The sequence below is a fragment of the Ictidomys tridecemlineatus genome, chromosome 10 (genome assembly GCF_052094955.1).
Source record: "Ictidomys tridecemlineatus isolate mIctTri1 chromosome 10, mIctTri1.hap1, whole genome shotgun sequence".
Classification (NCBI taxonomy): domain Eukaryota; kingdom Metazoa; phylum Chordata; class Mammalia; order Rodentia; family Sciuridae; genus Ictidomys; species Ictidomys tridecemlineatus.
This window is the reverse complement of record NC_135486.1, coordinates 83,201,305-83,213,678: the sequence shown is the minus strand read 5'-3', so window position 1 is coordinate 83,213,678 and position 12,374 is coordinate 83,201,305. Positions and strand designations below refer to the sequence as shown.

At 35.1% G+C, this 12,374-nt stretch overlaps 1 protein-coding gene across 2 annotated transcripts in view; it reads left to right on the top strand.

Annotated features, from left to right (window-relative positions):
- Window positions 1-12,374, top strand: part of Plxdc2 (plexin domain containing 2) — a 421,355-nt gene that overhangs the window by 207,348 nt on the left and 201,633 nt on the right. For both annotated transcript variants that reach the window (XM_078023341.1, XM_005325782.5), the window contains one exon: window positions 3,723-3,869. In XM_078023341.1, coding sequence (XP_077879467.1) covers window positions 3,723-3,869 — 147 coding nt within the window. The remainder of the gene's footprint in view (window positions 1-3,722; window positions 3,870-12,374) is intronic.

The window sequence follows — 12,374 nt, the reverse complement described above, 5'->3', positions numbered from 1 at the left end:
GATGTGATTCTGCAATCTGTATACAGGGTAAAAATGCGAGCTCATAACCCACTTGAATCAAATGTGTGAAATATGATATGTCAAGAACTTTGTAATGTTTTGAACAACCAACAATAAAAGTTAAAAAAAAAACAAAAAATGATATATCTATAACTTTAAGTTTATCTATTATCTGCTATGAAACATTAGATAATCATATTTCTATTATTTCTATATTTTTATTGTGGATTGAAACTGTATTCTGATTCAGAATCAGAATAACTAAATTACCTATTTCTCTTAATTTAATTTTCATGGAATCAGTGCTCGCCATTAGATGATTTACCTTAGCTTCTCTGTTCCCATCTGTAGACAACGTTGTCTACAGACAATGGTTCTGCAGAATTTCTATGATAGGTAATTTGATTAGTCCCTGAGTTTACTTGATTGTGTAAGCAGCTACTACACATTCAAGAAGTTCTAATTTCTGATATATTTACTGTGAATTTGGATGTATCAGAAATCTATTGCCTTTATTCTTAAGTTACAATTTCATTGAGCAAAAAATTCTTCAAGTCACAATTTCATTTTCTGAGATCTATAGACATTATTTTCCCTGAATGTTATGTTGTTTTCTCTCTATTCACAATTTGATTTGTCTTCCTAGATACCTGTAGGATTTCTCTATGAAATCTATGAGAAACCTCACCAGAAAATTCTGTAGTATCCAAAATTTTACATTGGATTTACTTGGGACTTGCTGATTTCTATGTCAATCAACAAATAAATTAAAAATGTTCAACATCTATAGCAATTAGAGAAATGCAAATCAAGACTACTCTAAGTTTTCATCTCTTTCCAGTTACAATGGCAACTATTAAGAACACAACAATAAATGTTGGCAAGGATGTGGGGAAAAAAGCACACTCATACACTGCTGGTGGGACTGCAAATTGGTGCAGCCAATATGGAAAGCAGTAGGGGGATTCCTTGGAAAGCTTAGAATGGAATCATCATTTGATCCAGCTATCCCTCTCCTTGGTCTATACCCAAAGGACTTAAAAACAACATACTACAGGGACACAGCCATCTCAATATTTATAGCAGCACAATTCACAATAGCTGAACTATGGAACCAACCTAGATGCCTTTCAGTAGATGAATGGATAAAGAAATTGTGGTAATATACACAATGGAATATTACTCAGCAATAAAAGAGAATAACATCATGGCATTTGCATGTAAATGGGCAGAGTTGGAAAATATAGCGCTAAGTGACATTATCCAACCCCAAAAAACCAGATGCCAAATGTTTCCTCTGATACAAGGAGGAGGATTCATAGTGGGGTTAGGAGGGGGAGCATGGGAGTATTATAGGAACTCTAGTTAGTGTAAAGGAATGGGAGAGGAAGGGAGGGGGGCATGGGGATAAAAAGATTATGGAATGAGGTGGATATCATTACCCTAAGTACATGTATGAGGACACAAATTATATGAATATACTTTATATACAACCAGATATATGAAAAATTGTGGTCTCTATGTGTAATGTGAACTGCAATGCATTCTGCTTTCATATATAACAAACTAGAAGAATTTAAAAAATCAATGCCCTATTACAGCATTCCAAGTAAAAAAAATAGGTATTATTTTATAGTGAAATATATATTTTTTGTGAAATCATTCTTGTAAGAATGTAATGTGTTTATTAACACCTGGCAAGAACCATTCAAATTCGCATTTCACCTTATTGATTATGGAGCACTCTTGAAGAGGTAGCTAGTCAATTCAGTGTTAAATAACTTTATCTAAGAACTTTTATGTATCCATGCATATGAAATGAATAGGACAGTACCCATGAGAGAAGAGATCATTTGCAGTCGAAATCAAGTAGCCTGATTGACAGATGACTTGCCTTGTGTATCTTTGGTTTATGGTCTTCTGTTTCTCTATAGCTGCACATTTCCAGGCATTTTTGAGAAACATGAATTGATGGGATTTTCATTACCTACTGTGCCATCTACTTTCAGTAGCAGTTGGTTTCTTAAATGAATTGGCAACTGGGCCTATCACAGTAGTGTTTTGTTTTATATTCTTTGGTATTAGAAATAGTTTGCTTTCAAATAGATAATAAAAATCTTTGTGTCCAGAATGGCTTTTGACAACTCTTTAAATACTATTACTCCTAAAAAAGAACAAGACATGTTTTGAATAATTTAGCAGTGCTAAAATATCACATTTGGGTGGATGGCTGGTGTATGGCTTTTCTGAATATCTGAGCCAAACAGCACCTCTCTGGAATTTCACAATTTGTGCAAAGTGGTGTGTGTTCATATCAAGGAAGGTGCCCACCTTTTTTGTTATTCAAACCTGATGTTCCAGTGGTGAAGCACAGGACAGCAAGGAGGGCTGAATATGGAGGCATAAAATGCCATGCTCTTTGTCTCACAGAACCCAAAGGATTAGAGTCTGCCATGATGTTCTAAAAGGCAGGAATTGAAAGCCCACGAAGATTTGGAAGCACCCTTGGGATGCCTGGCATCCTATTCCTGCTCTCTTCTCATATTTTTTCTTCTTTCTCTGCTGACTTTCTTTTTCTTCCATGTGGGCATACACAACATTTGAATGCAATACCCAAAGTCTGGTTGGAGGTTTACCTATAAATATTATCAAGGAAGAAAAAAGTTCCCTCTCTGTTAACATCTAATCACTGTTCTCCACCTTTGCATTGGGGTCCTATGATTTATTTTAGTTAAGAGGCAAAAATCCCTTTAGAATACTATGTAGAATATTCTTTTCCTTTCTGTAGTCAATGATATTATTTACATATGTATATATATATAGTGTATATATATATATATATATAATGATATACATATATATAAGATGACTTCTGATAATGTATATAGGATTTTTCTTTAGATCAAATTTCAAAAATACTTGTAATTTATTTCATTAGCACTTAATAAATGCATTGGGAAGAATTGATATCCCAATCTTTATTATTCAAATCATAGTCGTTCAATTCAATCAACATTTTTCTTACATTTATCCAAATGTCTTAAGGTGTATTCTGTTTAGGGACTTCTCAAATTGATAAGCACAATTGTGTTTTTATGGTTAAAAAAATGCAATCATAATTAGCCAAGAATTGTATGATTTGTTCTGGATGTTCCTCATCAAAATTACTTTTTTAAACATTTTAATCGCTTTATTGAGTGGGAAACAAAAAAATAAAAGCTTTGAAAGACACCATGGTGATGCTAATAATGAGGATCCAAATAAGAAGAGAAATTAATAACCCAGATTAAAGGGAAATGCATATTTTTTAATTTTTTAGAGCTATTAACTGAACACAGGCCTTGCTATAAGCTTATTTTTAAAGAAAAAAAATTCAATTTGTTGTCATTCAATAGTAATTATAGCTCAGACTTCTAGTAAATATTTCTAATAAAGATGTCCTTTGTTTCGGCAGCAATCAGATTCAATATTATTGTGGTAGAAAGGACAGCCATACACAGAAAATATATTCGGCTGTAAGTTTTATTACTTAACAGTGACTCCTAAAGAGGATGGCTAATTTTTTGTATATTATTTTCATCATCTTAATTCACTTTCTTTATGATTAAATAGTATTTTGCTCTTTTGAAGACTACTAAAACTACTAATATCAATAGAATTTTTAAAGAGAATTTTAGGAACAACATTTCAGTTCTTGATATAAATTCTTCTTTATTCTTCAGGAGGATACAGATCACAATTACTATATATCTCGGATATATGGCCCATCTGACTCTGCAAGCCGGGATTTGTGGGTGAACATAGACCAAATGGAGAAAGACAAAGTGAAGATTCATGGAATACTCTCCAATACTCATCGGCAAGCTGCAGTAAGTGTTTGGCATTAGGGTTTCTTTTGTTCCACTACAAAGTTTGTTGGATTAATTGGCATATGAATTGGTACATGGCCTGGTCTGTGTGATCATTTTCCAAGTGTTTTCAGTTCTGTAACTGTAATATACATCAATAACTGCATAAAAATATTAAAGACAATAAGAGGATTGTTTTGTATTGCCACCATTAGTTGAAGCAACCTTTAATCAGGGATTCAAAATTAAAGTTCACCTTCTATTATTTTTAATTTTATAATTCATGAGTCAATGGAACTATTTTTAAACATTACTTGACTTTAGGGGCTGGGATTGTGGCTCAGTGGTATAGCACTTGCTTAGCATGTGCAAGGCCCTGAGTTCGATTCTCAGCACCACATAAAAATAAATAAATCAAATAAAGGTTAAAAAAAATGACTTGACTTTGGTTGGCTTCCATTTGATGTGGGTTTACTGTTCTTGGTTTTGGAAAAGATTTAACCAAAATCATTAGTGATTTAAATAACATATGTAGACTAAATAATAGGTTTAAGTGAAAAAGTTCAATATAAAGGGAAAGACTAAAATCTGGGAGGCATTAATATGATCATTGTAAGCCTGGGCCCCTTATTTACTGGCCTTGTTTCCTTCAATAAATGATTTAGCTATTCTGAGTAACTGCTTTGGCATCTGTTAAGCAGAGATAAAAGGAAATATTCATACCAGCCAAGATATCTCCTGACCTTACACAGTAATAGATATCCTATCCTGTGTGCCAGCCTTTTTCAATCTCTGCAATAATCCTGTGTTTTAAAGATTACTAACATTTAGTTACTGCGGATCTGAGAACTAAGTCTTGGCAATGTCAGAGAACCTACCCAAATGTCCAGCTGGTAAGTGGTGAAGTTGGGATGGTCATGCAGATGGTCAAGCCCTGGCTCAAAATGTGTGTGTAAAATTGGTCACATTTTGATCATGGAATGCATTTGGTCATCATTTTTTATTAGATGCCTAATTTAGCATTTTCAAGTTTCCTTTGGCACATCATCTTCAGTTTAGTATGGCTTCAAGTGAAAACAAAGGGAATTTAGCCTCCTGGATGCTATTATCATTATTGATATAAAGGTAGAGTTAATGGAGCCAGTGGTTGAAGTTATTTAGAAAGGCATTGATTTCATAAGTGTTCAATATAAAAAAAATTGGCAATAGACATCATTGTTTATATACAGATATTCCTCTGCTAGGAGATCAGCTTGAAAGAGTTAAATGGAAATTAACTCTAGTTCTCCCTGATGAGTCATAGAACTTTCAATGTAGAGCACATTTATTTGTTTATTTATTTTTTGGCCAGGCAACCCCAGGCAAGATGATAGATTCAGAAATGAATCACTGTGTGATTTAGAGCAGATCTTTAAAAGAAAAATTTTTAAAAAAATGAGAAAGATAAGATTAGAACAATTCCAACCCAGAATTTGTTATAATTGGCTGCCTTCCCATTATAAGACAGTGCCTATTAGTGTAAAACACACTTCCTGGAGTTTGAATGTTTAGTTGTCCACGTGGGGATTCTATGATGCAGTCTCGTCTGGGTGTCAGTCACTGTGGGTGATAGCTACAGGCAGAGGAAAGTTCATCAGTTACAATGTGAGCTGATCTCTTCTTACACACTGATAAGGCCATCAGTGTGTTCTCTGCTCCCCAAAACTAAGGAAGATTGTGTGTCCTGTCCTTAAAGAGATTTATTTTTTCCTCTCTCTCTGAGATAGATTTTTTTTGGTTGTCTCGTGACCTCAGTTTTCTGGTTGTCTCAGGAAGAGTTATGATGATTTAGAGGATCCATTCATTCTTTTTGTTCCTGTGGGAGTGACATGGTTGCTTTCAAATCCCAAGGCAGGCCTAAACAGAAATAGAAGGATATTCTTCTTGTAATGTAATGTTTCTGGTATTCCATGCATTAATTTTTAATATAATTGTTAGAAACCTTTCTTTGAGTTACCCTGTCATTGTTGTTCCTTGATTTCTTGCTTTTTCATGTGTATTTTTTTAAACTTGCTGTAATTAGTTATCAATGACAGTATAATGCATATAAATGGAGTATAAATTCTCATTCTTCGGGTTTTACATGGTATATAATCACACCAGTTGTGTAATTATAGGCACATCAGGTAATAATGTCTGATTCATTCTACTCTCCTTCCTACCCTCAGATTATCTCCCCTCCCTTCACTCTCCTCTGCCAAATCCAGAGTGCCTCTATTCTTCCCTAAGTCCCACCCTTGTGGTGAATTAGCGTCATATATCAGAGAAAACATTTGGCCTTTGGTTTTTTGGGATTGGCTTATTTAGCTTAACTTAATATTCTCCAGCCCTATCCATTTACCATTAAATGCCATAATTTTATTCTTCTTTAGGGCTGACTAATATTCCATTGTATGTATGTACAACATTTTTCTTAATCCATTCATCTGTTGAAAGGCACCTAGGTTGATTCCATAGTTTAGCTATTGTGAATTGAACTGTGATAAATGTTGATGTGGCTGGGTTTTCATGTGTATTGAAGCTAATGTTTTAGTGTTATAAATCATTTCTATACCCACTTTGTCATACTGATAGAAGTACCCATACACATGCACACAAAGCACACTTACAAGCATACCCAAGCACAAAAACACACCCAGGCACATACGGACACACACTTTGATTTTTTGCAATATGATATAATGACTTAGTTTCCTTTCTTTTTTTCTTTTTTATTCATAAAAATCTTGGAAACCTACATTTAAATAAATTATATATCTTAAAATTTTAATAAATTTACTTACTAGAATTTAAAAAAAAATTTCCTAAACACATTTTCTCTTTAATAATTTGTCTGAGCTTCCAGAGTTGTACAGAGAAATCCATGTTTCAATACTTCCATGGTTGACCACCCCACTGTTCAAGCCCTGCCTGGCTCTCTAATCCATTTTCATTATTCCTTCCTCCAAATGAATCAGGTTGTTAGAGATGATGACAGAATTGTAATATTAGAGTAGTCACATGGCCAGAGGGCTCAGAACGGCCCTCATACATGCTCTCCCTTGGACACATCACACACACACACACACACACACACGTACACAAAGCATGTGCACAAAACCATAGCTACTCTTCCCTTTGATGTTACTGAATGCCTTAAGCACAGGAAAAAAAATGTTAAATGGGCAACATGGGTCCACTTTATTGATTAGGTTTGCTCATTTCTTAATAGACAAAATTCTTGATGCAAAGCTCTCTCCTAATTTGGCTGGAAACAGGATTTAAATTATTTTCCCTCAGGAAAAGAAGGGGGATGTTTCTCAAATCTTATCACCAATTGATGTAATTTGTGTGCTCAGGGGCATGCATTCTGTCAACAGATTAGGCTGCAAGAAAAGATTTGGTTAGAGAAAGACCCAGGGGTAGCTAACCAATCCAGCTCTCTGTGAGCAGGAGAAAGCAGGAAAATTGACCTCCCCCAAGAGGAGACTCTCCAGCTCCCCACTGTCTCCCGAGGAATGGGTGAGAAGAGGGTGTAGGAGAATGTCTCCTTGGGAGCAGGATATTTTAGAGAAAAACTCCTCCTCTATCTTTGTTATCTATTAACTGTGGTCCAAACAGTCTTTTGGAACCTTGGAATAATATTGCAGAAAGACAAGGGTGGAAATAAAGTCAGAGTCTCCCCATCCACATTACTATCTTTCCAGAGCAGAGCAAATCATAGACATCATTTTATTCACATGTCTGCCATGCCAAAACACATTGAGTTTCTTTCTCTCTTCCCTTTTGACAATGTGAATTATAATCCTTAGTACTCAGGTTACACACGTCCATCCCAGAATTTTTATTTTATGTTCCTTTAAATCTGTCCATTGTTCTTTTTGTTTAAATAGCATTTCTTAAATCACTATCGCAGAAAAAGCAGATGTTAAAATCTAGTTTGGCAATTGACAAATTGAAGCAAGGAGTATGACTACGTAAAGAAAGGAAAGTGAAAAATTTCTAAGAGTCCTTCCCATATGGCAAGCAATAAGGCAGGCATTTTATATGAAAATTCTTATAATTATTTGAGTACTTTGTTCTTCATTCAAAGACATGACAGTTATCAGGTTGCAGATCTAGAAGTTTTGACTATAAACCTGAAAACCAGCCTGGTCTTGTTTCTTTTCCTCTCTCTGGATCTTTTCTAGTCCACAGTTTTGTGATTTTTCCTCTGTGCTTCTATATCCATATTATTTAATTTATCGATGATCACAAAGTTGGACATATTAGAATTATTATGTCTTCTGAAACTGCCAGTGACATTCTGATTCACAGCTCCCATAGAACTATCCCTGTCCTGATAGAAGGAATCTGGGGTTAGAAGTGATAAGACATTGGCTCCAACACTTATTATCTTGGATTCTGGCCTCTCTGCAACTCAGTTTTATAACTTGTCAGTAAGGGGTAAAAATGCCTGTCTTGATTCCCTCTACCCCAGTGCTATCCTGAGAATAAAAATGAAATACGTTATGAAAGCACACTAAAAAACCTTGGAAGAATATGATATTGTAGAGCAAGTTTATTTGAAAATCCTAATTCTTTACAATAATAGTGATCAACCATGTCAAAGAAAAGCCAGAGCCTGACGGTAGTTAAAGTAGTCCAGACTAACTTTGCTCAGTGCTAATTTTATTCACAATGGGAAGAGGTATAGCTATAGAACTGTGCTCAATTCTGAACATAGCATGGGCAAGTAGGGATTTTTAGCCAAGGAGCAGAGAGTGGGGGTCAGTAGACAGAAAATTACCAAAAAAGTAACATCCAGGAGTAAAGGGAACACCAGCTAAACTGACCTGTGGAATTCTTGCTGAAGCCAGGCTAGGGTGATCAGACATCACCTTAAATATAGTGGAGGATAAGGAACCTGATAAGTTATTGAGGGTAAGGATGGGGGGTGGGTTCTTGCAAACTGACACAGCTGAGTTTTTGTTGGTGGCATTTTTTGCTAAAACTGGATTTTATGTGTAAGTACACAGATGGGCCTAGCAGAACTTTCAGAAACCTGACTAGAGTTTGGCCAACCAAAGAATGTTTGTCAGAAGGTAATCAGATATGATGGAGGGGAATTCTTGCTAAAATGACTTAAGGCTTTTGCTAAAATGGAGTGATGTCAAAATTGACACCAAATAAGTCTGAAGGTTGAGGCCTGGTGGAGAAGGCAGCTAGAGGAATTTGACATAGTCAAGGGAGTCATTCAGAGAGATAGATAGAAATGGATGAATGGATGGGATATAAGTATACAGTCAATGGTCAGATAGATGGATGGACATGGTTGATATAGATGATATAGATTAATATCTATATGCATATGCACTATTTGTGGCCAAGCAGTTGCCGATGTGTTCTTTTCCAGACATAAACATCCTCTGGCTTATTTTTTTATTATTATTATTCTTTCTCCATGTCAGTGGGTAGATTGATTCTTTAAATAAAGAACACCTGCAAAATGAAATCTTTGAAGCACTCTTCTTCGTCAGTCTCACTCTCTTTATCATAATACAGGTAAAGCGTTTGATGAAACTGGTATCAATTTTGACGTGGTGATTGTTTCAAATTTTTAAATTGGATCTGGTGGTTGTTTCAATTTTTTAAATTGTCCTTGATGGAGTTCTCTGACTCTTGAATGTACACATAAATCTTCATTACAAAAGTTAAGTTTTCTGGAGTTGTTTTCTTTCACACCTTCAGGAAAATATTGCTTCAATTAGCATTCCCACTGGTCTTACATTTGCATAATGCTTATGTTCAGAGAGCTAAACTTGACTGCATCTGGTGACTAGTTGATTAGTTGATTATTTTCTCATATTGCAGCATTTCAACTTTTTTTTCCATGCATCAAAAAAATCTGTTGATATGGCTTATTTTTCTAAACAATTAACTTGAAAGAAAATTTGATTTGTTATTTCTATTAAGCTATTGTCTAGACCACACATTTTTTCTCTGAGTTCTGCTTACAGCATCTAAGTTGGTTGCTTTTATTTATTTTTCATTTTTAATTGGTTGAATAATCTTGCTGTTGCTTCATTTCCAGTAAGACACCCACCTTTCATCAACCTGGCCTCATTTCCATTGTTTGTCGGGTTATTCTCTAATTGAGTGACGGACTGGGATCACTTATGTATATGCATGTGTCTCTATAGCTTAATGGTTAAATTAGATTCTTAAATACATAAAGAAATTATGTTCATCAGTTTTCCATCACTGTAACAAGATACCTAAGACAATATTCTTATAAAGAGGAATGGTTTGGTTTGCCTCATGGTTTCAGTGCACTGAATATAATTGGTGGACTCAGTTGGTTTGGGGGTTGTGGTGAGGCCGGACATCATGGTAGGAGCTGCAGTGGGGGACACTGCTCATCTGCTGAAGGCTAGGGAAAAAAAAAAAAAAACAAGGAAAAAGAAGGACCTGGAGTCCCATTGTAACAGAATCAGGTGAGCACTGGGGAGTTCTTGTCTCAGGCTCCCAAAGAATGAAGTATGCAGATGAGGGAGGGTGAGAATTCAGTAGCAAATTTATTAGAAGCAAGTAAGGAGAGTTTTCCTAGCACAGGAGAGGTTCCAAAGAGGGTCTCATGGGTGGCTCTCTGCCTGGGGGTTTTTATACTATTTTGATGGGGAACTAATCTTTCATTGAAGAGTCCCCCCTGGATTGTTCTCTTTCTCTGACTCAGTTGAAAGTATACAACTTTCTTGTTTTCATAATGGGATGATGAAATGTGTTGTGAACTTGAGTTTTTCCATTACTTGTTTCTTAAAACAAAATAATTGCTTGGGTTCACAACAATTAGTTGAGGTTCTAATGTTACAGTAGTCAGGGAACCTGGGGTAACAACAGAGTATATGGCCATCCAAGTTTGAGTGGAGCCTTCCATTCAGACAGCCCAAAATAACAAACTTTAGCCAAAGGTTGTAATCTGGGGTAGTGGTCTTGTCCCACCCATTATGCCCTTTGAGGTCATGCCTCCAATGACTTTATTCCTCTCTACCAGTAAGGCCCAACCTCTTAACAATTTCCATAACCTCTCATAGGGCCCATCTGAGTACCAAGCCTTTGTCACTTTGTCACTTGAGGAGACATTCCACACCCAATCTATAGCAGAAATGTACTTGTTATAATATAATGCAATATTTTTTCAATACTATTTATATTTTTATTCTTATCAAACTCTAAATACTCAGATAATTCCCATAGTTATAAACGTCAATGGATTTTTTTCTAATATTTAATAAGCTCAGTCTATTCTTCAACCTCCTAGGAAACAGCTGTAAATTTCAAAAGTGATAAGCAGTTTAGTTGTTTAAAAGTAACAAGGGATCAAAAGCAAGATACCATAAGATCCAAATTTAAGGTCATTATAATCTATGAGACCTAGAGAAAGGTCTCTTTTTTTTTTTTTTACTAAATAATTATGATATTTATGTCTGTCCTGCCTACTACATAACAGTAGATTTTAATGAGATGTTATGGCACTACTTTGTAATTAAATATTTATAAATCCTATCACTGATTCATTTTACTATTATTGCTAGACTTAAGTCATTTACCAATTTTGAGATGCATTTGCTCTGTCCAGACTATTATTTGATCGCCTCTTAGGGAAAAGGCTCTGTCTTTTTTTCTCTTCCACAAAACTAACATGATTATAATAAGTGGATTTTATTTCTCTTTGTGCCAGAGAAACGGGCTTTATACCTTAAAATGACGAATTTAGTACAAATATCTATTTAACATTAATACATAAGTAGATATATGTTACTATTCATTTAAGTTACCCTTGTAACTTTTCCTGAAGTCAGGAATCAAATTTTAGACCTGGAGGGATCTTTAGGGAGCCTTGAAGATTGATGCCTATGAAATCCACAGTGATTAATTTGTATGCATCTAGCAAAGTATCAATTTCCCAAAATAAGAATTTACCTTATTAAAAAAGAAAAAAAATCATACTTGATTTCATCGTATTTCATGGCAGTGTAATCTCATTTCTCCATTTGAGGAGGATGGACACCTTTTTTATAAAAATGGAGAGTCATACAAGGTAATCTAATATATTCTCTGTTATCCATGAGAGCTCTGGAGAAAATGTCAATAGATAAATGTCACTCACCTTTTCTCAGTCGATGGGTAGCTAGCTGAACTCTTGATACACAGAGACCTAGAACCACAGTGCTTGGATTTGAGTCCCTACTTTGCCAACTACTAGCTATGTGACCTTGAACATGTCATTTACTCTTTCCTCATCACTTTCCTCATCTGTCAAATGGAAATTATAACAGCATTTGCCTCCCAAGGTGATCATTAGGGTTCAATGGTTTAACATTTATACAACATTGAAATAGCACACGGTACCATGTTAAAGATGTTCATAATAATTATCATCATGCAAATGTTTAATTTTAAAACAGTCATTTGCCACTGACTGGAAATTAGAGAGTGTGTTCCCTGAAGAAAAGATTATTATCGACT